Below are 27,959 nucleotides of genomic sequence, written 5' to 3'. Positions count from 1 at the left end.
TGGGGCAGGCAGGCAGTGAGTGAGGAGGGGGCTGCAGGGACCATCAGAGCAGGACATATAATAAGCAGCAAAGCATAGGGACTCATGACACTGGGGAAGGGGACATATAAGGAGCCCAGTAGTAGGGAGCAGTAGGGAGGGGTGGTAGGACAGGGGAGGGGGGAGGGAGTCTCCTCTGTACAGCAGGAAGTCTCTCACCTGGGAACATGCAGCAGCAGCAGCGCCGGTGACTCAGTGACAGGGAGGAGGGACCGGTGACACCTCGCTCACACACAGACCAGGGACAGGACGGGGAGCAGCAGCCGGCTCCCAGCTATCTCCGAGCCATCACCGTGCTGACCACCTCCCCAGGCTGCAGAGATGCCTCTAGGGCTGCGGGGGAGGAAGAAGAAGAAAGAGGTCTCCTCCCGGCTGGTGGAGAGTGAGGAGCTGGAGAACCGGGCACCCGGGGGCACCAGCGGGGCCACCAAGGCGACTTCCAGTGCCAACGGTACGGCCGTCGGGCTGCCCCCTCCCCCGGTCACCCTGCGCCCCAAGCTCGTCTTCCACACCCAGCTGGCCCATGGCAGCCCCACCGGCAGGATCGAGGGCTTCACCAACGTCAGGGAGCTGTACGCCAAGATCGCAGAGGCCTTCCAGATCACCCCAGAGGAGGTACCCCAAATCCACTTACCCCCTATACACTCACACTTACCCCAGGGGAGGTACCCCAAATCCACTTACCCCCTATACACTCACACTTAACCCCAGAGGAGGTACCCCAAATCCACTTACCCCCTATACACTCACACTTAACCCCAGAGGAGGTACCCCAAATCCACTTACCCCCTATACACTCACACTTACCCCAGGGGAGGTACCCCAAATCCACTTACCCCCTATACACTCACACTTAACCCCAGAGGAGGTACCCCAAATCCACTTACCCCCTATACACTCACACTTACCCCAGGGGAGGCACCCCAAATCCACTTACCCCATATACACTCACACTTAACCCCAGAGGAGGTACCCCAAATCCACTTACCCCCTATACACTCACACTTAACCCCAGGGGAGGCACCCCAAATCCACTTACCCCATATACACTCACACTTACCCCAGGGGAGGCACCCCAAATCCACTTACCCCATATACACTCACACTTACCCCAGGGGAGGCACCCCAAATCCACTTACCCCCTATACACTCACACTTACCCCAGAGGAGGTACCCCAAATCCACTTACCCCCTATACACTCACACTTACCCCAGGGGAGGCACCCCAAATCCACTTACCCCCTATACACTCACACTTACCCCAGAGGAGGTACCCCAAATCCACTTACCCCCTATACACTCACACTTACCCCAGAGGAGGTACCCCAAATCCACTTACCCCATATACACTCACACTTACCCCAGGGGAGGCACCCCAAATCCACTTACCCCATATACACTCACACTTACCCCAGGGGAGGCACCCCAAATCCACTTACCCCATATACACTCACACTTACCCCAGGGGAGGCACCCCAAATCCACTTACCCCATATACACTCACACTTACCCCAGGGGAGGCACCCCAAATCCACTTACCCCCTATACACTCACACTTACCCCAGAGGAGGTACCCCAAATCCACTTACCCCATATACACTCACACTTACCCCAGGGGAGGCACCCCAAATCCACTTACCCCCTATACACTCACACTTACCCCAGAGGAGGTAGGTACCCCAAATCCACTTACCCCCTATACACTCACACTTACCCCAGAGGAGGTACCCCAAATCCACTTACCCCATATACACTCACACTTACCCCAGGGGAGGCACCCCAAATCCACTTACCCCATATACACTCACAGTTACCCCAGGGGAGGCACCCCAAATCCACTTACCCCATATACACTCACACTTACCCCAGGGGAGGCACCCCAAATCCACTTACCCCCTATACACTCACACTTACCCCAGAGGAGGTACCCCAAATCCACTTACCCCATATACACTCACACTTACCCCAGGGGAGGCACCCCAAATCCACTTACCCCCTATACACTCACACTTACCCCAGAGGAGGTACCCCAAATCCACTTACCCCATATACACTCACACTTACCCCAGGGGAGGCACCCCAAATCCACTCACCCTACATCCACTCACACTTACCCCAGAGGAGGCACCCCAAATCCACTCACGCCACATCCACTCATACTTACCCCAGGGGAGGGGAGGCACCACAAAACCACTTACCCCACATCCACTCATACCCCAGAGGAGGGGAGGCACCCCAAATCCACTCACCTCATCTCCACTCATACTTACCCCAGAGGAGGCGAGGCACCCCAAATCCACCCACACTCACCCCACAGAAGAGTCACCTCAAATCCACTTAACCTACAAATCCCAGAGGAGGACAGTCACCTCAAATCCACTCACACCCCCAAATCCACTAACACTCACCCAGCAGTGAGTCACTCCAAATCCAATAACACCCCAAATACACTCACACTCACCCAGAGGAGGTGAGTCACTCCAATTCCTTCCACACGCGCCCCAGAGGAGGGGAGTCACCCAAAATCCACTCATCCCAAATACATTCACCCATTCCAACCACTCACACCACCCCTAGAGGATGTGTTACCCCAAATACACTTTCACTCACCCCACAGGAGGGGAGTCACCCCAAAACCACTTATCCCAAAGGAGGAAAGTCACCCCAAAACTACTGAAACTCACCCCATACAGGTAACCCCAACCATTACCTGTCTATGTACTGGGAATCAGTGGCCCATTACCAGTCTGTGTATTATTGGCCCATTACCAGTCTGTGTATTATTGACCTATTACCAGTCTGTGTATTGGGAAATATTGGCCCATTACCATTCTGTGTACTGGGAATCAACGGCCCATTACCAATTACTATGTTCTATGCTGTCATTATATACACTCTATTGGATGGTGTAATGTGTTTATTCACTATGGATATAATACAGATACAATGTACTTTGGCCAGTATTTAATTCCTGCCCTACTATTAATTCCTAGGTACTATACTGGTATTTATTCTTAACTATTAATTAGAGCTACTCATTGGATCATAAGTTGCTCCTAAATACTCATTAAATGTAAACGTCTCTTCGCTATCCATCTGTACGCTATGGCGCATACAGTAATATATGGCACTTACAGTAATATTTACCCTATACAGTAATATATTTCCTATATAGTAATATATGGTGCATACTATAATATAGAGCTTGGTACTGTACTGGGAATTTCTGGCCTCCTGTTTTATTGCTTCGTAGATTGTATCTGCGGTGCTGACTTACATATGATGGCAATAATTAATGATTATAGATGAAATGATAGGTCATCAAGGGGTATATTTACTAAAGTGTGGTTTAATAGAAGTGGAGATGTTTGCTATAGCAACCAATCAGATCCTAGCTATTATCTTCTAGAAGGTGCTAGATAAATGTTAAGTAGAATGTCATTGGTTGCTACGGGCAACATCACTTCTAAAAACTCGCACTTTAGTAAATATGCCCCTTAGCTGGTTAGAGTCCTCTCTGGAGGGAGTGCAGGAAAGAGAATCGCTTAGCATAAGCTCTGGGCTGTAAATGAGATGTACCTAATAACAGCCCCGGCCCATTTCCTCTGCTGATTGTAAATGCTATACTAGTAAATTCCACTGATAGGGTGCAGCCTGGTATAGTCGCCTGGAGCCATGGGAAGCTATAGGGAGGAGTTCGCTGGGGGTGGGGGGAGAAATGTGAGAACTGCAGGGCTGAGTAGATATGTACAGTTGTCTCCTTAGGGACAGAATACATCTTAATCCTATGTTACAGTATCTTTGGACATTTATATCTGTGCCAGGCTAGAAAGGAATCAGTAGGGTCACCCTTTGGGTTGTTCTGTATATACCACTGTATTGAGCCTACAAACGCCCAGCTGACGCTGCTGGATCTTTGCATAACAAATAGTCAGACTATGGGGTCTATTTACTAAGCGGTGTTAGGAGACAGAGTGAAAAGTGATAAGAAAGTGATAAGGTGCCAGCCAATCAGCTCCCAACTGTCATTTTTCAAACACAGCCTGTGAGATGACAGTTGGGAGCTGATTGCTTGGCACCTTATCACTTTCTTATCACTTCACTCTGGGGTCTATTTACTAAGTAGTGTTAGGAAACAGATTGAAAAGTAATAAGAAAGTGATAAGGTGCCAAGCAATCAGCTCCCAACTGTCATCTCACAGGCTGTGTTTGAAAAATGATAGTTGGGAGCTGATTGGCTGGCACCTTATCACTTTCTTATCACTTTTCACTCTGTCTCCTAACACTGCTTAGTAAATAGACCCCAGAGTGAAAAGTGATAAGAAAGTGATAAGGTGCCAAGCAATCAGCTCCCAACTGTCATCTCACAGGCTGTGTTTGAAAAATGACAGTTGGGAGCTGATTGGCTGGCACCTTATCACTTTCTTATCACTTTTCACTCTGTCCCTAACACCGCTTAGTAAATAGACCCCAGAGTGAAAAGTGATAAGAAAGTGATAAGGTGCCAAGCAATCAGCTCCCAACTGTCATCTCACAGGCTGTGTTTGAAAAATGACAGTTGGGAGCTGATTGGCTGGCACCTTATCACTTTCTTATCACTTTTCACTCTGTCTCCTAACACCGCTTAGTAAATAGACCCCTATATTCGTATTTTTATCAGGTACCAGTTGGATGTGTAAAACTTCACAGCGGCATCACGGCGTTATGACATCACTCATGCTGCGTGTCTGGGCCATGACATCATAGAAGCTCCATGACGGAGCCCAGAGCCAGGAGTTCGGACCAAAAGAGAAGGGTGGGAAAATTTTGTGGAGAGCCTTCACCGGCTTCGGGTGCCTGCGGGGTTAAGAGATGTCGGTGGGTTACGCTGGGCGGCACCCCCCCCCTTCAACCGGCGCTCTTGGCGAGTGCCATCCTGACCAACTAAAAGTTATCACCCAGACAGGGACTAAGGCACCTACATAGAGCAATATAGCCAGTGCAGCCGTTCGCTTTGCCATCGTGTTTAGAAATGACAGCGTTTAATCTTTAGTGCGCACACAACTCGTATGTAAATGTTTATAGTATTTTGTATTGGGTACGCGCGTATCGGTACTGTGGTCCGGACTTCCGATCGGGAGTGAAGTGAATTGGAGAATCTCATAGAAAGAGTGATCGTGAAGGTGTGCACCCAGCTTAATAGGTGAGCGACGCAGCGATAAATTCAGGCCGTAGATCGGTAGACACGCCGCTGCTGCAGTTGTTACGGTGCCTCTCACCTCATTGCAGCGCAGGATGTGCGCAGGATGTACCCAGCTCTATGACAGACAGACTGTGACATATTTAGATTTGGACTTATGCTGACAAGCTGGATATGAACCCTCCATCCTATGATATACTATGATTTACTAGTGAGGATCCTCACTAACCAATTGCAAGTGTGCGATGACCCAGAGCAGCTGCTCACTCATTTGCTCTCATTGGAGATCATTTACGGCGCAGGATGAGCACCACGAATAGGTTTGGTTCTGCACCAGCGCACCTAAAGCTCACCAAGCTGCATCCGTACTTTCACCCCTCCGGAGATGTCTCTGTGTATTAGATTTGCCAGAGATGTGGGAAAAATGTAAAGAGAAACACCGCGCAAAAGAGTGCGTCAAAGCACCGTCCAACAGGGCCGGGCCCCGTTTCAAAAATTTGGGGGAGAGTCTGGTGATGCTGCTGGCGCTTGACGTGTCCCCCGGCTCTCAGAGCAGAGTGTAGCATCTCCTGAGCAACGCTAGCACATGCAGAGCTCCAAAGCAAACACAGAGCAGGGTCTTTGGTAGGGAGTAGCCGGGGTCATGGGGAGGCAGATGTGGGGGCCTCAGGGACGGGAGACCTGACATTGTGTTTCCTTTCATCTGTAGGCCACATAGCAGCCACTGCAGTCCATTATATCCACCCTCCACCCTATCGCCACATTAACCTACCTTCCTGCAACTTTGTTGGTAAATTTGGCAGCATCGCATCCCCCATAGAAAACCCATGGGGGATGGGGCTACCAGCGGGAATGGATGGATCGCAGCAGGTATCGGAGGTACCTGCTGCAGTCTCTCCTTAATACATATGGGGAACACTAAATATTTGGGGGTGTTTTTGGGGATATCGAATGATAAATTGGCCCCTGTGTCTCTTGTCTGTAAACGTTCTGTCATCCTTGTTTGACCGGTATGCATTCGGGAAGCCGGAGGACGTAATCCCGACAGTCGGCTTCCCAACTGCTTTATCCCGGCGAGGGGTAAATGGCAGGCGTCTAATTCTAGACGCCTGTCATTTTACCAACGCCGGGAGACTGGCGCCCGGCATCCCGATCGAAGTGATGCTTGGCGCCGATGCAGACAGGGGGATGTTAGGTTTAGGGCTCCCGGGGGGGACTTAGGGTTATGCATACCCCTGGGAGGTTAGGGTTAGACTAGGGGGAGGGAGGGTTAGGCACCCCCGGGGGGAGGTTAGGGTTAGACTAGGGGAAGGGAGGTTAGGGTTAGGCACCCCCCTGGGGGACTTAAGTTTAGGCGGCGGGGAAGGGGGGGTTAGGTTTAGGCACTTAGAGGGGGGATTAGGGTTAGGCATTGGGGGGAAGGTTAGGGTTAGGCACCCCTAATGAGGGTTAGGGGGTTAGGTTAGGTTAGTTCATACTTACCTGGGGACGATTGGGATTTTCAGCCGTGTCGGGATTTGAACCGCTGGACTTGTGTCCGGCGGTAATTCGTATGTATTCCGTTTGCCCCTGTCATGTCTTATTCTGAGCTACTTTCTGCATGTTATGCGATCTCTTCTGTTATACGTTTAATATTCTCAGCTGTACTCACGTTCCGGTTATCTATACTAATTTCCTGTTTGTCATTTATAACATGTCCTACCCATCTATGGCATTACAGTAATATGTTGTGCTATATATTTACGCTGTGGTTAGCTGTTGTCTATTGTACTTATGTTCTTTTACTGTTATTTTTCAATGTTTTTATGTTTATCCTCCTTTATGTTTCTGCAGACACTTCGTGGCACCTTATAAATAAAATATAACAATAATAATAATAGTAGTAATACTTACAGTTTTAAACATAGAAACACAGAATTTGATGGCAGAAAAGAACCATTTGGCCCATCTAGTCTGCGGAGTTTCTTTTTACCTTTTTTATAACCTCAACCCCATTTGAACCTTAGTTTTGCTAGGATATTTCTACTTTGTGCCACTGGCATTGTAGAACCTTGTTTTGTAATGAATAATGTCTGATAAGCACATTTTTGCTGACATCTATAACAGAGTATGGGGCTTAGTTAATATAACGGTACTAGCAGAATATATTATATAACCCATACGAGTAGCTCTCATTAGTCTGGATAGACAAGGAGAGAGGTTCTCAACCTCAATCAACCCTCAAGTTTTCCCAACAGGTCATGTTTTCAGGTTTCCTCTCTGTGGAAGCAGGTGGGATAATTAGATAGATTGACTCACCTGTGCATGATTAAAGAAATCAACAATACATGACCTGCTGGGGGGTACTTGTGGACTGGAGATGAGAACCCCCCTCACTAGGACGCTATGTACATAAATCTGGGGTAACAGCACGTCATTCCTCTTAGTGGTTTTTTATTAATAAAGCCCCGGGGTATTATAGCTGATTAGAAGACATGCTTAGGCAGGGAATGACACAATGTATAACATTATTGGGGCACATTCAAATAGCCGCGGTGTTTACTGCATGACAGTGCTACAGGTTTAACGCCCAGAGCTTTTCAATTATATTATTATCCTTTATTATAAGGCAATTCCCTCGGCTAACGCGCGTTAATCCGAACATTTAGGTTATGTTTCCCGGAATCTATGGGTTACCCCGCACAGTAAGCCCCAGAGGGTGCATTTAACGCATATTTTTCCTTGCAGATCCACGGTAACTGCCCCCTCTGGTGATTACCCTGCTAGTTTGCGGCTCGAATTGAATCGCTCAGGGTAGTGGCTAATTGAATCTGCCCCATATACTGCTTTTATACCTAAATTTCGGGTCTGACCCGGAGGTTGGAACAGGGTTCCAAACCGGATCAGACACGAAATTTAGCCGGCGCCGACCCAGGATATTCCCGGCCGACTCCGTTCACACCGGTGCCGGGTCTGCAGTGACCTGGCTCTTCCGGTGTGAAAGTGGACGCTTGGAGATGACTTGATCTCCAAGCGCCAGTAAAGCCGGCCCATCGGCAGGCATGCGGCGCGCTCCAGGTCATCGTGACCCGGATCACGCTGTTTACACTGCAGAGTTTCACGGGTTATTCCCGTGTTAAACCCTGCAAGTTACCTGGGTTGGATTGCCGGGTCACTCCACCCAGCAATCCAACCCTGTTCCCTTTTACACCAAGGAGCTACCCGGGTGAACCCTGCAATAACCCGGGTATTAGCTCTGATGTAAAAGGGGTAATCAGATAGCCACCTTGCATGGTAACTGTAGAGAGCATCTGACTCCCTGTCCAGCCGGATAGCACCTGTCTTTTTCTGCCGCCTTCCCTGCCCTGCGGGCACAGCCCTCTCCCATCGCATTGTCTGCCAACATCAGAATGTTTAAAAGTCCAAAGACAATAAACTATTCAGGAAGAAGTCGCTAATTAACTCCGTCAATGCTTCTGGGCCACTGTACACTGCTACAAATCATTCCCTTTCCTCTCTATAAAGCTGGCCTCCTTCAGTGCCTAGGTCTAGTGATGGCCTCCAGTGGTTACTGTAAATACAGTGTGACGATGTGACAGTCAGCTCTTCTGCTCCTCCTGTACAGAGTGGACGCTGTTAGTGACATAAGTAGTTCCTATTAGATTTGCAGGCTGCGTTCTCACACACGTAGTACACATCTGCTGTGTATGGGAGACAGGTGCGCTTTACCTATAGCTGCTGGTATGCGAGACTGAAGATCTCTGTGACCTCATACTGTATTTATAGTAATGGGCGTGCATGCAGTGATATCACCTGGCTGCTGGATAATACGCTGTAGCCTGCTCCTGGGCTGTTGTTCTCTATGGGGTTACAGAGGGAAGTGATAAACAGCACGGCTGGGTATACTGGAAACAAAGGAAAGGGAACTGCGGGCTGTAACGATACAATGAATTTAAACGAAATAGCGACTACAAATAGATGGAAGACAATTGGCTTAATCTGTTCCCTTTTTGTATACAGTGAGTTCAAAAAGTCTTTCTGTAGTGAGTGTGTGTGTGACAGCCGTCTCCAGCCACTTCCACTGACTGTCGCCTCTGCCGTTCCCGCTAACAGCTTTGTGGGGCATGGACTGGACTACACGCGGTAGTGGACTTTGACGCTGTGTGCCTGCGGGAAGCCGACGGAGGGAATCCCGACCGCTGGCTTCCCGACTGTCTAGTCGCGGCAAGGGTTAAATGACAGGCGTCGAGAATCCGCGGGGTCCCGCTCGTGCTGCAGGGTCTCTGGGGGGAGGGTTCACTGATTCCCCACTGGCTTTCTCCCTCTCTGACGTCCCATGGCTGCAGAGGAGATATACAGTCAGAGACAGCGCTCACTGTATATACTCACGTTACATGTTTACTGTTTCATTTCCATACAACACGAGACAATATTTGAATAGATCTTCCAGGTGCACTTTGCTGTTGGTCAGATGAATATAAACATTTGCTTGGCTTGATTTTTACGGGACAGTATGAGCTGGGGGACTCGGGTTATTTGGGAGATAATAATAATACTAATAATAATACTGCGACTTTAAATGCAAGTGTTGCAGCTGCAGGTGTGCTGGGCATTTAAGCACTGGGAACTCCATCCGGGGGTATACGGTCAGACTCCATGTAGCATGACCCCACCCTTTTCTTGTAAAGCTTAATGTCCTATTTACGTACAACCAAAAGTTGGGAGACACACATGAGTTACTAAGGCCCTGATTCAGAGGCGCTCGCTATTAGCGAGTGCTTGCTCTGAATCAGGGCTGGCCGTTTTTTTTTTCTCCCCGGCCTCCAGGCCGCTCGCTAAGCTGTGGGTGACCCACAGCATTAGCGGGCGCCCTGGCAATGGTCACGATTAATCCGACCATCGGGCTTGCGACGAGACCCTTGTGGTAGGATCTCGTCCACCGCAAGCCCCAGTGAACTTCCTGCTTTAATAGAGCAGGAAGTTCACTACTGACATCACTAGTGATGTCAGTGGGGGCCGCCCACAAACGCCAGGCGTTCCTTCGGGAACGCCTCCGTTTGTGCAGCCACCCCCCCGACCCGCCTACAAAACGGGGCCAACTGTTGATCAACATCGACAGCTGTCTTGTAGTGAGCCCCGGAGCGAGTGATTTCTCACTTGCTACGGGGCTCGCGCTCGCGCAGTGTGCACGCCGCGCATGCGCACTGCCCAGCCATCGACCCGCTTGCGAGCGCTATGCGCTCGCTCGCGAGTCTGAATCAGGCCCTAAGTCCTTTACAAATATTAGTACATTCATAATCCCATACTTGCCTATTTTGTAGATGTCCGTCCGGGCGATCCAGAGAGGGGCGAGGTGTATGGGGCTTGGCACTGGAAATTGCATTATTGTGGTTTCTCCGGACCTGTCTCCATGGATTGTTGGGAAAAGAGGCCAATAATCTTCTAAAGTCAACACCATCCGGCATATTGATGGCGTTTAGTTAGTAGGCAAAAGTTACGCTCTCCTGAGCTTGATGCATCCCGGCACCTCGCAACCCCATAAAAACCTATAGCGAATGCTGTGTTGCAGGATATTTCCAATATCTGCCGCAGACTTTTTTCTTACACACGGGGAAGTATATACATGCGGTAAAACCTCCGCAATCTGCAATTTTTCTGTGGTTCTACCGTAAATAGGCCCGACCGTAGACAGTAGGTGAGAATGGATAATCCCCTGTCAAAGCCCCCTATGTGCATGTTTTTTTTTATTTTCGCCCTTGAGCTGTGATGGACACATAATAGGAATTCTCAAATAAATAGTTTAATAGTTATAATCGGCATTTTCAGACGTTCTTATTTACTTTCTGATCTTGTACTTTCTCTGAAACTTGAAAAACAAAATTCTAGCTAAAAAATGTTTCTGACTAAAATTATTGAACTTTAATGTTTGAGCGATGCCAAGCAATAAAATTGTCATTTTTAATGATGAGTTGTCCATTAGGTGGCGCAGTACTGTTCATTTTTCTTCTTAAGGGGCCTGTCCATTAGGCGACCTGAAAAACTGAACGACTAGCGGTCATTCCTTCAGATCGCCTATATGCGGCGCTCGCACTGAACAGCGTTCACTGGACGTCATTCAGTGCAGGAGACCGACCTCCTATCTGCGAACATGTGGAACCTGACGATCGTCGCCAGGTTGACGAGGATGTTCCACAGATTGTCGGCGTCGGCAAGGACTCAGCGTGCACGCGCATTTCTGGTCCTTGCCAGCTATCCATTAGACAACTTTCTGAACAATCCGACCAAAACCTCCTAGTTTTGGTCGGAACGCTCAAAAAGTTGTCTAATGGATGGGCTCCTTTAGTCCGAAAGTCCTGAAGGCAAAGAACAGCAGGAAATCCTATAACTGACATGTTGTACCGGAGATTTATAGACCAGTAAAGTCAAAACGACACAATATATCACATAGTAAAACTTATAACGTCTTTGTTATGTTCTCCAGTTAATTAATTTCCATCGTGCTTTGTGTAACAATCTGACGATGCAGCCACACGCAGACATAGCTTAGAACAGAGGGCCTGATTCAGTGCTCTCGGCTCTGATAGAGCCAAAAGCACTCCAGGGCTTGCGGCAGCAAGACCCTACCGCAGGGTCTCGTCATAAGCCCGATGGTCGCGATGGTCTTGACCATCGCGACCATCATTTCGGCCGCTCGCTATCACCCACAGCTATGCGAGCGGCCAGGAGGCCACTCCAAAAAGGAGAAGGGACGGCCCTGATTCAGAGCGAGCGCTCTGTCAGAGCGTCCGGCACTGAATTAGGGCCAGAGGGCCTAATTCAGACCCGCTCGCGAACGTAGGATGCTCGCAAGCGGGTCGATGGTGCCCTAATGCGCATGCGCACGACGGAGGGAGCTAAGCTGTCGCTGTGGGTCTCGCTACAAAGGGGGCGTGCTGTCGATGGTGAGTGAGAGCACGCCCCCTTTGTAGCGAGACCCGTAGCGGCTGCGTGGCTCCGTGACTGCCAGACGGAGGCGTTCCCATGGGAACGCCTACCGTCTGGGTCCGGCCCCACTGACATCACTAGTGATGTCAATGGGAGTGATTTTGGCTCTGATAGAGCATCATGACGTCTCTCCCATAGAGCGCATGGAGAGAGCCGGAAGCTGGAGTTCAGAAGAGAACTCCAGCCTCCGGCTAACGCGGCGCTGCAGGGAGGAGCCGGGTGCCCGCTGGTAATAACATCTCAGCGGGCGTCCAGCTTAGAGCCTCCCTGCGGCACAGCCGGGCATGCATATGAATCATTCTATATTATATATATATATATATATATATATATATATATGCATGCCCGGCTGTCCGTCCATTACCCCCAGGAATTTAATTTCTACCCCATGTGGGGTAATTTACCACTGTTCCCCGACCACTGCACTAGGAGGAGGATAGGTTTAGGCACTGGGGGGGGCGGTTAGGGTTTAGGGTTTGTACCATCTGCTCCTGATTAGTTTGTGGCTTTTGCCATAAAACTTTTTCTTCATGGCACATAAAACACACAGTCACACACTGATGTGTAATACTACACCGAGCGCTAGTTTTGTGTTATCACTTCTGAGCTGGAGTCTCACATTCTAATACAGGTACAATAGTCTGATATATCAGCCTGTAGGGACATGCATAGTATCTGGAGAAAGGCTTGGCCAAATACATTCTGTTCTTTACTTTAACTTGTTTATATGGGAAATAAATTGTGCCGAACGTTACAGCCGATAGTCCATCCTGCTACAGCCGCGCTTCTCATGGGCGCTGCTCCCAGATGTCTGCACATCAGATTGTCTGCCAGGCTGGCCAAATGATAGGTTGTCACTTGTGCGTCCGGCTTTCATCCACCACGGCACATGGTTCCTCTCATAATAAAGTTATACATCTATTTTCTTGATTACATAACAAATTTTGTCAAAAATATCTGGGAAATTGCAGAGAATAGGGAGAGGGGGAAGGTTAGGATACTGACCGACAGGTGTCGGTATCCTTACCCTGTCGGCGTCAGGATTTTTGACCGCCAGGATACCAAGCGTCGGCATCCCGTACCTATCGTGGTTTCATGTAAACTACTTGGTGTCTTTCTCAAGTTTCCTGCCTGCGCTACGCGTGGCAATGGTCCTAAGAACGCGATATACCGTACACACTTTGCTGAAGCTTTAATCTGCAGTAGTCATAAATAAGGCATAATTCTAAAAATGATAATTAGCTAACTTTCACAGGGATAATAACCTAAGCGACATAGGAACATCTGTGTAACGTAGCAATAGAGCGAATTACACATCTCTCCGGTGTGACAACGCTCTGTACTCAGGAGCAATATGGTTTCAGTGGAAGTTTCTGTTGGAGATCCCGGATTGCTATAGCTGCACAATGCACTACTGTGCTGGGTTCTGGGTGAAGCAGGGAACGCTCAGTACTGTAATACTGTGTACGTGTCCTTTGCCATTACATCTGCTTCTACTTTATCCTGCGACGAGCCCCCCACTCTGTCCCGCAGCGGTCCCCAGACGCACAGGGTGGTGTAAGGACCCGAGCTGGGAACAGGAATCCTGCTTTTCTCAGTAGTTCAGAGGTCACCGAGTGGGAAGAAATCCGGATAACATGCGATGTCCCTATGGGAAAGATTATTGGACATTATAGTTCTGCAGAATGTTTATAGCTGGTAAATTCCATTAACCCAGAAGCACAATTCATTTACTCCTAATCTCACCAGACAATTCTTTTAGTTGTAACAGTTATTACGAACTTAAAGGTAACTATCAGAAGTGATTGCTTTAAGTATGTGATTTTATTACAGGGATTAACGTATTCTGCCCATGTCCTTGAGTACAAATGTCCTGGAGGCCCTACCGTTACCTGAATCTGTTCATGCAAGCGACAGACTTGAGGCAATGGTAGTGGACGTCTCAGTACAAATCCCGGTGACTGTGACATTTGCACAGTTTTCGACACAACCGCTCCTTGCGGGATCGAAGCCGCAACGGGGTCGGTGTCCGCCTCTGAACAAGGCACTCAATGTCATTGAAAAGATTCAAAAACGAAATCAGAAGTGTACGTGACACCTGATGTGACGGTTACAGCGTCCGTCCAATCAGACGCGGCGTTCACTCACACACCCCCTGTCCGTAGAAGTTTGAATATCTTTGTCCCGTGAGGTTCTATAGGGCTGAAGTCTGTCTTGTGCTTAGTAAATGTATGCATACAGCTTTGCGTCCCAATTCATTTGCTCTTTGGAGGAGGCAGTACGGGATCGGTGGTCAAAAAAATGGACAAGCCCCTTAACCTCCGGTTCCTGAGTTGACATTGTGACGTTTTTTAAATCGAGTAAATAACATGAGAGAGGGAAGATTTATTTAAATTTTGGGTATATATGACCATCAAGAATTAGTGTATTCTCAGGATGACCAGTCCTGTTAAAGTGCTGAAACCTTACAGTAAAACATAACAGTATTAGATTGTAGCTCTCACCTTGTTAGGGACAACTATGGCTCTCAGGGCCTGATTCAGAGCCGGACACTATTTGCGGACGGTCGTTCCAAAAAAGGGGCTATTTAAATTGAGCGCTCGCTCTTTACGGTTTGTTGACGCCTCTATGTCTGAGCGAACTAACTAAAAATGTGCTCGCTATTTTGTAAAGACGCCCCTTTGCCGTTCGCATCACACGTCATCTCCGGTATTTATTAGATTAATCGGGTACACCGAAAGGTGTCTGAACTGCTCGCTGTGCTTGTGGTAGGTTTTTCCTACCGCTATCACTGCGAGCAGTTCAGGCTAAAAGACAACCAAGTGACGTGGTCGATGACGCTCCTTTACTAATTATGCACTCCCATTAAACGCCCTTTTGACCGCTAGGCACGCCTGCGTTCGGATCTCCACTCCCCCGTTTTCAAGCACCTTCTCCTGTTACCACCCACAAACGGTACATTCTGTCACTCAAATTAGCAGCCTCTCGCTGTTTTGCGAGCGCACGATTTCTGACCGCAATTACTGTTTTGCACATGCGCATTACGACCCATACGCATGCGCAGTTGTGCGAACATCGCTCAGAGCGAACAAGCGGCCGCTTACGAGCGGCTCTGAATCAGGCCCTCGGTACCATCTGCTCCTGATTAGTTTGTGGCTTTTGCCATAAAAGTTCTTCTTCATGGCACATAAAACACACAGTCACACACTGATGTGTAATACTACACCGAGCGCTAGTTTTGTGTTATCACTTCTGAGCTGGAGTCTCACATTCTAATACAGGTACAATAGTCTGATATATCAGCCTGTAGGGACATGCATAGTATCTGGAGAAAGGCTTGGCCAAATACATTCTGTTCTTTACTTTAACTTGTTTATATGGGAAATAAATTGTGCCGAACGTTACAGCCGATAGTTCATCCTGCTACAGCCGCGCTTCTCATGGGCGCTGCTCCCCGCTGTCTGCACATCAGATTGTCTGCCAGGCTGGCCAAATGATAGGTTGTCACTTGTGCGTCCGGCTTTCATCCACCACGGCACATGGTTCCTCTCGTAATAAAGTTATACATCTATTTTCTTGGTTACATAACAAATTTTGACAAAAACATCTGGGAAATTGCAGGGAATGGGCCATTTGGTACGACACTCCCTGTAAATTGCAGAGCGCGGTTTACTAAAGGATAAGATGGTCAGATGGACGCAGGCTCGGGGCATAATTATCCATACAAGCAGACCAGAAGGACATATTCTAAAGTAGTGTAACATAAAAGGAATCTGAGCCGCAAAATATATATTTATAGTCGTTTAAAACACTTCTAAATACCCCTCCTACCCAATATTCATACCAGTGGGGTGGGGTTCCACGGTAAGCCCCTCGCCACTTGCTTTATTTATACAGCGTGGACCAGCTCCATCCAATCAGGGCTAAAGGGGATTGGTAGAGGTCGCAGCTATATGTGGAACCCTGCAAATTGTGACTGTCACAGGGGAGAGACCCCACAAAGTACTATTATAGAGAAAAGAAGGCACTTAGCATAGTTCCTAAATAGGACATGAACATGACAGTCTAGGTTACAGATGGACAAACGTTTTAGTCTATGTCTCAGCTACACTTCTCATTCTCCTCAGCCGGGCACAGTAACTTCTTGGAGCTGCTCCCTAATTACCCCGTGCAGCGGTTGTGCCCAAGCAGCGCAGAGACTTTGGCGAGCTGCCAAGTGGCATGAGGGAGTGCTGGTACTGGCAGCTTGTCAGCTCTCCGTGTAAGACTCCGTTCTGAATTACATGTAGTTGTGAAACATTACACGCCTTCTTTGTCAATATGGGAATCCAAGAGAACGACTCATAATAAATAATTATAAGTGTTTGTGCGGGAAGGAGAGAAGATTACAGCGTCGCTGGTTTCTGTCCGCGGCCTCGCGGCTATTGTATAACGGAAATTCCATGGTATTCTGAACTGCACAGTAAAATGGAGCATTGCAGAGGCCCAGTGATCTGCTAGATACCTTCATCCTCAGCAGGGACACTTATTAAAGTTGAGGCGTACAGCAGGGAGGTGTGGTGAGGTCAAGGGCTGGGGAGGCACTGGCTGATTAACTCCCCCCTTATTAAAATAAAACAGCGTAGGGTTCCCCCTATTTAACAGTAACCAGCACCAGGCTGAACCAGCCAGAAGGATAATGTCATAGCACCAGGTACACTCAGGACGCTCGCTCTGAATGAGGGCGGCCGCTTTTCTTTTGAAAGGCGGCCACCTGGCCGCTCACTAAGCTGTGGGTTACCACCCACAGCTTTAGCGAGTGACTAGGTGATGGTCGCAATGGTCGAGACCATTAAAGACCACCTTCACCTGGGGGGGCGGCAGCCTTTCAGCTCTTTTGCATGGCCGCCGCCTCCTCAGGGCTTCTGGATTCTTCACCTGGGGAGTGGCGGCCTTTCAGCTCTTTTGCATGGCCGACACCTCCTCAGGACTTCTGGTGTCTTCACCTAGGGGGCGGCGGCCTTTAAGCTCTTTTGCATGGCCGCCGCCTCCTAAGGGCTTCTGGATTCTTCACCTGGGGGGGCGGCGGCCTTTCAGCTCTTTTGCATGGCCGACACCTCCTCAGGACTTCTGGTGTCTTCACCTAGGGGGCGGCGGCCTTTAAGCTCTTTTGCATGGCCGCCGCCTCCTAAGGGCTTCTGGCATCTTCACCTGGGGGGCGGCGGCCTTTCAGCTATTTTGCATGGCCGCTGCCTCCTCAGGGCTTCTGGATTCTTCACCTGGGGGCGGCGGCCTTTCAGCTCTTTTGCATGGCCGCCGCCTCCTCAGGACTTCTGGCGCCTTCACCTGGGGAGGCGGCGGCCTTTCAGCTCTTTTGCATGGCCACCGCCTCCTCAGGACTTCCGGCGTCTTCTGTCTTCGGGAGCTCTTGCACGCTCCTTACCCACTGGCCTCGTGCTGGCTTATATAAGCCAGCCGAGGGGGCGGGGCGATGACGTCGTGAGCCGTGATTGGATAGATGCGAGTAACCGTACTCTAGTCGTCTCTTTTCTGTCTTACAACCACGGCCTACAGCTCGAGTTTAATAAACTTATTCCAAACAAATTGAAAACCCTACAGAGTGATGTTTGCTTTGTAATTAGTCTAACATGTAACTGATTACCGCTATTATTTGGCTGACTAAGCATGCTCAGTACTGGGAAGATGGCCGCCGCGACCATTTTCCCCGTGACCTGTGCATTCATTATAGACTCAGGGCACACTCTAGTGCCCAGAGTCTATAACTCCGGCGCTGGCCGCGCACAGCTCAGTGCGCTGCCGGCCGCCGGGCGGAGAGGAGGGGGCCCGTGTTGGAGACTGCACACGGGCCCCCTCCTCTCTAGAAACGCCCCTGGTGCGGGGTTTATAGGCGGCCTACAGGTTCCAGCAAATTGCCTCAGCATGCTGGCATTTGGAGAACCACAAGTGCTTACATGCCCGGACATTTAGGGCTCACTGGCACCTGTAGTCTGCCTGTAAAGAAAATACTAAAATAAATACAAGACACATGATGTTTTAATAAAAGTATATTACACAGCATCTTCCCTGGGGGGCGGCGGCCTTTCAGCTCTTTTGCATGGCCGCAGCCTCCGCAGGGCTTCTGGATTCTTCACCTGGGGGGCGGCGGCCTTTCAGCTCTTTTGCATGGCCGCCGCCTCCTCAGGGCTTCTGGCGTCTTCACCTGGGGGGCGGCGGCCTTTCAGCTCTTTTGCATGGCCGCCGCCTCCTCAGGGCTTCTGGATTCTTCACCTGGGGGGCGGCGGCCTTTCAGCTCTTTTGCATGGCCGCCGCCTCCTAAGGGCTTCTGGCATCTTCACCTGGGGGGCGGCGGCCTTTAAGCTCTTTTGCATGGCCGCCGCCTCCTAAGGGCTTCTGGCATCTTCACCTGGGGGGCGGCGGCCTTTAAGCTCTTTTGCATGGCCACCGCCTCCTCAGGGCTTCCGGCGTCTTCCGTCTTCGGGAGCTCTTGCACGCTCCTTCCCCACTGGCCTCGTGCTGGCTTATATAAGCCAGCCGAGGGGGCGGGGCGATGACGTCGTGAGCCGTGATTGGATAGATGCGAGTAACCGTACTCTAGTCGTCTCTTTTCTGTCTTACAAGCACGGCCTACAGCTCGAGTTTAATAAACTTATTCCAAACAAATTGAAAACCCTACAGAGTGATGTTTGCTTTGCAATTAGTCTAACATGTAACTGATTACCGCTATTATTTGGCTGACTAAGCAGCCGTGCGCAGTCGCTCCTGTTGTTGAATCGCACAAATATTTTATATGCAAATATCCAAGGAATTGGCAGCCCCTCAAATTCCCGAATATGCTTTTACCGCTGCCAGTTCCTCATCTCTACCTGTACAAGCCTGCAGAGACGTTTATACACGTCCTCAGCTCTGTGTCCTGGACAGTGCATGGTACTTGTTGTGCTGCTTATGTATGACACAGGCAGCGAGGAGTTATATTTCTCATTAACAATTGGCCTGATTCAGCAAGGAACGCAGCACCCTGCCACTGCGAGTATATGCAAATGAAGGCGATCGCAATGCCTCTGCAGCACGATACTCAGACCCCCAGCACTACATGAAGCCCCTTCCCTTTACTCACATCTGTTATACTTAGCAAGATTGCGAAAACATCGGTACAATCCAGTACCATCGGACCCATACGCAATATATTGGTTGACCTGACCTCTCTCAGGAATTGCTAAACTTCCTGCACGCAGTGAGTGCTCACAGTGGTGTCACAAGGAGGGGGGTGTGGCCGCACCCGGGTGTTACCCGCCGAGAGGTGACGCCAAGGTGCAGACTGACAATCCCCCTCAGTGACAGAAGCCGGGTCCTGCAATGTAGTATTAAGTACAGCACTCGGCTCCTAACACTGAGGGAGCCGGCACTGCACTCAGGGCAGTCCGCACCTCCTGCACCCCCCCCCCCGGTATCCCCCCAGTAAAAAGCATGTGAGTTGGGAATACAGGGTTTGGGCCATGCCCCCTTCCCGCGTGGCCACGCCCCATGTCTGCGAGGCCATGCCCCCTTTTCGGCCGCGAGCACAGCCTCCCTCCCCGCACCAGGTGACACTGCGGGGAGGGACGCCACTGAGTGCTCAGGCTGCGTATGGGTTCGCAGTGGATAATTCATGCATGCCCCTGTAACGGCGTTCAAACGCACTGACACGCCTGCGTTCGCTCGACCACCTCCCTTCACCACCCCTACACGACACTTCCTGTCAAATACTCTCCGATGGGTCTGCGTACACACTGCGATTGCAGTCCCGATCACAGCGTCTGATTCGTGCATGAGCACTGCGAAGCAGATCGCGAAAACCGTCCGACTGCGTGCGTCTTAGCACTTGCGTTCCTTGCTGAATCAGGCCCTGTATCCCTGTAATTGTAGCACTGAAATACTGGGCATCTTTACTCAACACTGCAATTTACAATAGGACGCACCCCCTGAATCTGTCCACACATTTTATATTTGTCCTCCCACTCCTGGAAGGCGTCGCGGTTTTGCCGAGGTGTGAAATTGCTTCTTCTAGCACAGAATGAGGCCACAATCTGCTGCACGTAGGTGTCCTCATGTGATTACTGCAGCGTTCTCCTGCCTGCGCGCTCTGAGCTACACTGATCGCTGGGTTTGTTTCCTTCCACAGATGATATTTGGTTTATGCAGATCACCATGGAAGCAGCCGCCGCAGACCATAAAACTGAATTACAGAATTGCGCCATATAATTTTTTTTTTTTTTTTTTAACCCATTTACATTCTGTTAGTATTCATTATGTAAGAACAACTGCACAGTGTCACTGTACCTGGTCTGATGCCTGGGCCTGATTCAGGAGTTCACCGCTGATCGCAGATTCCCTATTATCGGGAATCTGCGTGTGCGCAGGACCAATGGGTTCTGCGTAGTCGCACGCAAGCCCTTGAATGCCTCTGCCTGATTGACACCGGGGCGTGTACGACCCGTTTTCCAGGAGTGGCTAGCCCAGGATCTGCGCTGAACAACACAGTGTCCTGGGCTCGCAAGCCGGTTAGCTTGAGTAAGCTGAGGCCCGGCGCTGTCCACCACCGCGACCATCGGTGATCCCAGCACTGCGACAAAGTGTCATGCATCTCCTGCTGCATTTGCATTATTGCAATTGCGATTCTTGCTGTTTTATTGTAGATTTACAGACAGCTGCCTAGTACCACTGCTGGTGTTCTGCGGTCGGGGGGGTCACAATTCTTAGGGGTAAATTTAGTAAAGTGAGAGTTTTTAGAAGTGAGTTTTAAAAGTGATGTTGCCCATAGCAACCAATCAGATTCTATCTATTATCTTCTAGAAGGTGCTAGTTACATGTTAAGTAGAATCTGATTGGTTGCTAAGGGCAACATCACTTTTAATACTCACTTCTAAAAACTCTCACTTTAGTAAATTTACCCCTTAGTATCTGTTTTTATTTAATTAATTATAAGCATTTACAGACATCTCTACAACAGTAATTCTACATAGCCTGCCCGTAGTAGGCGTGAGCAGCTGGTCTGACTCGGGACATACTCTCTCCCATCCCCCTAATGGCTCCCACTGAGGGGGTTCGGATAGAAGGGGCTGTGAGAAAGTGCGGCCAGGGTAACTGTATGGGGGGGGAGGGAGGGACCCCTGGACCCAGCGAACGCTGGCCAATACATGCTAATCATATATAGATGAAGAAACCCTGCAAGAGATATTTAGGGTAAGGGGCAGTTTAATCAGGCCAGCAGCAAAGCAGACACATTTATTGCTATAATCATTTTTGGTTGTTAAAGCTGCATTTGCTATTTTAATAAATTAAGGCCTGATTCAGAGACGGGCGCAAAGGCGATTGCGCACGCAATCGAGCGATTGTTCGCCATCACGTGTGCATATAAGCCGCACTGCACATGCGCGGCGATCGCACTACGATCAGGGACGCATATAGGAATCCATCGCAGAGCGAGTGACAGGTTGTCAGCGTTTTGGGGTGGAGACGGGGGGTGGTCAGAAAAACGCAGGCGTGTCAGTCTGTTTAAACGCCAGTACATAGGCGTGCTTAAATTAGCCACTGCGAGTGCAAGTTCTGTGCCCTGGTGCAGCAGCGCATACGGCCTACGGCCTTCAGACGCTGCTTTAATCGCTGTCTGCACACGACCTGGGCTGCCACTAATGTGACACTTCACAGCGGCTTCATTGTAGAGAATGATCCTCTCCCGAGAGACTGTTTGACAGCAGATCTCCCATCCGTCCCGATGTAGGTGGGGCCGTCACAATTTCATGGCCTTGTTTCATGGGTTAAATATTTGGACGGCTGTGTCCTGATTCAGTTGTTGTTTAAGGGGCGGCCAATGGGCCTGATTCAGAGCCGTTCGCTATTTGCGGTCGTTCGTTCTAAAACAAGGGGTGGCTATTCAAATGATCAGTTCGCAAATTGCAGTCTGTTCACACCTCTAAGTCTGAATGAGCGAGCAAAACATACGCTCGTTTATTTGTTAAAAACGCCCCCTGGCCGCACGCACCATACGTCATGTCCGCTATTTATTAGATTAATCGAGTACATCGACCAGCGTATGAACTGCTCGCTATTCTTGTGGTTGGTTTTTGCTACCACAATCTTGCGAGCAGTTCTGGCTATAAAATAACCCAGTGACGTGGTCAATGACGCTGCTGTATTAATTATGCACACCCATAAAACGCCCTTTTTGACCTTTAAGCACGCCTGCGTTCGGATCTCCACTCCCCATTTTCAAGCACCTTCCCCTTTTACCACCCACAAACGCCTCATTCTGTCACTCAAAATAGCAGGCATTCGCTATATTGCGAGCACATGAATTTCGGCCGCACTGACTGGTTCGCGCATGCGTATAACGATCCGTACGCATGCGCAGATGTGCGAACATCGCTAGGAACGAGCGTACTGCCGCTAGCGAGTGGCTCTGAATGAGGGCCAATGTTTGCAATTCAATTGTTTTGTATTTAACTATCACGCTCAATTAGACCGGGTTTAGCCATGTAAAACGGCTAAACCCATCTAAAGTCCTGGTTAGGGACTTATTACACCTTTTTGCTCGCTACCACAGGAGGGTGTCAGCAGAAATGCCAGCGCCATCGGGCGCCGAGCACTGACAGTCGCCGGTGCAAAACAATTGAATTCCCCCCTAGAGATGCCACAAGCTCCACTAACAAAAAAAAAAGCTGGAGAATTGCATATTTTTTGGTTTATGTTGTTCTTACATTTATCAGCATAAATGATATTTCCATAGTAGTTTTCCTGTGCCTAACATTGGTAGTAGTGTGATAGTACATACCATACAAGGCTTGGGCCTAGACGATATATACATACATTTTCCTTGTGTCTATAATCTAATCCAAGGAAACACGCCACAGATTGCGTCACTTGGCCTGAGCCAGGGGTGGAGGCAGCGCAGATGTTTTCACAGTTTAACGATATTATTACTGCACATGCACAAAATGTCTAGAAAAACTCTTAATGCGTATGCAGGAACCAATGTGTGCAAAGGTGTTTGGTTTTTTTGTACGACTAGAGACGGCATAGGCGATCCATGGGCATTTGGGAGATGACCTAACGTAATCACAAAAATAAGGAGGTCGCATTGGCGTTATGGGTGTGTCATGGGAGTGTCACGGGCGTGTTATAGAGTGTCACAGTACCCGTGTGCAGAGATCACAGTACCCGTGTGCAGAGATCACAGTACCCGTGTGCAGAGTGTCACAGTACCCGCGTGCAGAGAGTCACAGTACCCGTGTGCAGAGAGTCACAGTACCCGTGTGCAGAGAGTCACAGTACCCGTGTGCAGAGAGTCACAGTACCCGTGTGCAGAGAGTCACAGTACCCGTGTGCAGAGAGTCACTGTACCCGTGTGCAGAGAGTCACTGTACCCGTGTGCAGAGTGTCACAGTACCCGTGTGCAGAGTGTCACAGTACCCGTGTGCAGAGTGTCACAGTACCCGTGTGCAGAGTGTCACAGTACCAGTGTGTAGAGTGTCACAGTACCCATGTGCAGAGTGTCACAGTACCCGTGTGGAGAGTGTCACAGTACCCGTGTGTAGAGTGTCACAGTACCCGTGTAGAGTGTCACAGTACCCGTGTGCAGAGTGTCACAGTACCCGTGTGTAGAGTGTCACAGTACCCGTGTGTAGAGTGTCACAATACCCGTGTGCAGAGTGTCACAGTACCCGTGTGCAGAGTGTCACAGTACCAATGTGTAGAGTGTCACAGTACCAATGTGGAGAGTGTCACAGTACCCGTGTGTAGAGTGTCACAGTACCCGTGTGTAGAGTGTCACAGTACCCGTGTGCAGAGTGTCACAGTACCCGTGTGTAGAGTGTCACAGTACCCGTGTGCAGAGTGTCACAGTACCCGTGCGTAGAGTGTCACAGTACTCTGCAGCTACACAGTACTTAGCTTCTGAGGTAAGACACCTAAATAACACAGTTCTCCCGTGCAGTACTGCTATCCTGCTTACTGCTGATACTGTTGTGTTACTGCTGTTACCCGTTACCCTGATGGTATCAATCAACCGGCATCCTGGGTAAGGGCTCTGTGTGGCCTAACAGTCTCTGGGGCTTATTCAGCTTAGGATGGAACTGCAAAGCCTCAGCTTACTCAGGCTGGCTGGCTTGCGAGGCCAGGAAACTGTGTCCGTGTCAGAGGCATAGAAGAGGTTGCAAAATACTCAAGCTGACATTTGCCTATTTTTGCACCTGCAAATCCGTGTGAAACCGCAGCCGTGCATGAACTGCGTGCACTACCAAATCAGGCCCATTGTCTCCTCTCTGTTTAAATGCAGCGCTCGGTGTTATAACCTGTAAAAGACGTTAGTTTTAAGTAGATGTCTTTTTTGTAAAGTCCACACTTTTTTTGGAAGGGAAACATTAATTTCCCCAAATTAATAAAATTATAATTTGCAAATTACCCTTTTTTTTTTAATTGCAGCCTTCTGGGAGAAAACGAATCCTATAGTAAGGCTGTTTCTAACCTATCTACTTGTGAGTGTGTAGATTTTATCTGACATGTCTCAAAATAATAGCCTGAGCTCTAACATCTCCTCCTCATTTACTACTATAGCACTTGATAGAAAGCCAGGACTACAATTATTTTTATTTCTTTTCAACTATTGTAACAATTATTTTTTTATCATCCATTATTTAGTTAATGTTGCTGTTAATCCTCGGGTCTCATACGCCGGGTGTAATTGTGTACCATATACCATGTATATTTAAAGCCTATTACAAGAATAGAAATATTAAGTATCATTTGTAAAATATAAATGAACCAAAAAATAAAAGCTGGAAATCCCTTCTTTAGAGCGCTGCTCGGCTCTCCTGATGCGGTTTACTGGGTAGAGACGCTGAAATTATTGGAATCCTTTTGAAATTCCATCGATGGTTTGAGGGAGACGCTTATTTGCGGTATTTTCATGCCGGTTCGATTTGGGTTGGGCTGCTGTGTCCGCAGTACAAGTTTCCCTATACAACCAAATACATTAGAATAAAATGCTGCTTGTTTGAGCTGAAGTGGCTGCATTTCATAGGGTTTTACATTGTTTATTCCAACGGTGAATATTACTGTACTGGGTTTCAAAGTTCATGTTTGCTGTTTGCCTGGAAAAAGAGGGCAGAATACTATGTAGCTGTTTAGGCTCAGTTTAGGCTCAAACCTGTTCATCTTGCTTGAATTTAGATACATTTTCTTAGCCTATGTAAGCTTATACCCCTTTTACACTGGCATGAAAATCCCGGGTTTTTGCACGGGAACGCTCATCAATCCGGGATTTTCGTCAGTGTAAATCTGTGCTTTTCAAACTCGGTCCTCCGGAACCACGCGTTTTGCAGGTCACCCAGCAGGTGCACAGGTACAGTCTTTACTCACTGACACATTTTAAAAGATCCACAGGTGGAGCTAGTTATTTCACTTGTGATTCTGTGAGGAGACATGGAAAACATGCACTGTTTGGGGTCCTGAGGGCCGAGTTGGAGAACCTGTGGTGTAAATGGATCAACCCGGGTCCAGTGACTCGGGGATCCAACACGGCTAGCTTTCAGGATTGGGCCCGGGTCGTTCCCGTGTCAGCCTGCAGTTTAAACGGCGCAACCTGGGTCACAATGACCCGGGTCATGCCGCATGCTGCCTGGTTGGCCGGCTTCAGTGGCACTTGGAGATTACATCATCTCCAAGCGTCCATTGCAATGCCGGAAGACCCGGGTCACTGCAGACCCGGGTCTGGTGTGAACGGTACTGATCCGGGCATAACCCGGGTTGGCGCCGCAGTGTGAAAGGGGTCTGATCCGGGTTGGAAACATGCTCTGAATCCCGGGTCAGACCTGGGACTTTGGTGTAAAAGGGATATAATAGATATTCTGAGTTTTAGAACTCTAGATCCAATTCAATGAACTAGTATGAGAACAAATACTGATGGTCAAAGAACACTGAGACCTCACATGACTGTAATAGGTGTTTATAAAGCGGCATAGACATATTGTTTATCCTGCCTGTAGTATTACATTCCCCCTATGGGATTTGGCTCACGCCATGGTAATAGCAGACAGTGGGCCTGATTCAGCAGCGTTCCCAAGTGCAATTACGTGCGCAGATCGAGCGATGTTAGCCATTACGCATGGGGATAAGCTGCACTGCGCGTGCATTGTGATTGGGCTGTGATTACAGACGCACAGAGGAATCCATCGCAGAGGGAGTGACAGGCTGTCAGCGTTTCGGGGTGGTGACGGGGGAGTGGTCGGAGAAACGCAGGCGTGCCTGTTGGTTTGAACGCCGTTTCATGGGCGTGCGTAAATTAGCCACCGCGATTGCATATGCAGAATGAGTACTCACTGGGCGCAACGTGACTTGCAGTTTCTGCAGCTGGTCAGACCTGGTGTAAATTCTGCGTGACGGGCGGATGTGCGTCTATGGTACTGATGTATACGCAGGAGTGCGAGGTTGGACGGATATGAGAAAGCAGCAGTGGGTTCTCTATGCTGGCTGAGCTGTGGTGGGCAGTTTTGCAGCTGCGTTACGAACAATAACGCAGCTGCGAATTAAATTGCGCATGCTGCTGAATCCGGCCCAGTATTCACATTCTTTACGCTAGTTTTGTTACCGCTGGGATAACAGAACCAACCAATGAAATACTTGCTCACCCTCTTAGTAATTATGGCTGGTAACATGTATATCACAGATCCAACCATGGATGCAGATACATAAATTACATTCCCAGACAGCAGCTGCGATATTATTTGCTCATATTGGGCATTATATGGTTTTCTTTTTGTACTTTTTATTGTGAATTAAAACCTTTGTCTGATTGTTGGTTAGATACTCTCTAGCAGAGATGATCTAACTAGTAGATCTTATGGCTAAGTCTCCATCATTCCGTCCTTTGCATATGCCTGGTGCCCACCTAGTGCCTTGTGCCTGACACCAGCGTCAGCCTGGAGTATGACTGTAACCATCTGCCGCCCTTTAGGTGGAGTATGACTGTAACCATCTGCCCCCCATTAGGTGGAGTATGACTGTAACCATCTGACCCTCTTTAGGTGGAGTATGACTGTAACCATCTGCCCCCCATTAGGTGGAGTATGACTGTAACCATCTGACCCTCTTTAGGTGGAGTATGACTGTAACCATCTGCCGCCCTTTAGGTGGAGTATGACTGTAACCATCTGCCGCCGTTTAGGTGGAGTATGACTGTAACCATCTGCCCCCCTTTAGGTGGAGTATGACTGTAACCATCTGCCGCCCTTTAGGTGGAGTATAACTGTAACCATCTGCCGCCCTTTAGGTGGAGTATGACTGTAACCATCTGACCCCCTTTAGGTGGAGTATGACTGTAACCATCTGCCGCCCTTTAGGTGCAGTATGACTGTAACCATCTGCCCCCCTTTAGGTGGAGTATGACTGTAACCATCTGCCCCCCTTTAGGTGGAGTATGACTGTAACCATCTGCCCCCCTTTAGGTGGAGTATGACTGTAACCATCTGCCGCCCTTTAGGTGGAGTATGACTGTAACCATCTGCCCCCCTTTAGGTGGAGTATGACTGTAACCATCTGCCCCCGTTTAGGTGGAGTATGACTGTAACCATCTGCCGCCCTTTAGGTGGAGTATGACTGTAACCATCTGCCCCCCTTTAGGTGGAGTATGACTGTAACCATCTGCCGCCCTTTAGGTGGAGTATGACTGTAACCATCTGACCCCCTTTAGGTGGAGTATGACTGTAACCATCTGACCCCCTTTAGGTGGAGTATGACTGTAACCATC

General features: G+C 49.1%; 1 protein-coding gene across 1 annotated transcript in view; it reads left to right on the top strand.

Annotated features, from left to right (window-relative positions):
• Positions 1–217: 217 nt before the first annotated feature.
• The window catches only part of GIPC2 (GIPC PDZ domain containing family member 2), a 95,734-nt gene continuing 67,992 nt past the window's right edge, over positions 218–27,959 (top strand). The window contains exon 1 of the mRNA XM_088450074.1: positions 218–654. Within this exon, the coding sequence (XP_088306200.1) occupies positions 361–654 (294 nt within the window). The 5' untranslated portion in view covers positions 218–360. The remainder of the gene's footprint in view (positions 655–27,959) is intronic.

The sequence above is a fragment of the Taudactylus pleione genome, unplaced genomic scaffold (genome assembly GCF_031769625.1).
Source record: "Taudactylus pleione unplaced genomic scaffold, aTauple2 ptg000506l, whole genome shotgun sequence".
In the NCBI taxonomy this organism is placed as follows: domain Eukaryota; kingdom Metazoa; phylum Chordata; class Amphibia; order Anura; family Myobatrachidae; genus Taudactylus; species Taudactylus pleione.
Note: the sequence above shows the minus strand (reverse complement) of the source record. Positions and strands in the feature narration are given on the sequence as shown.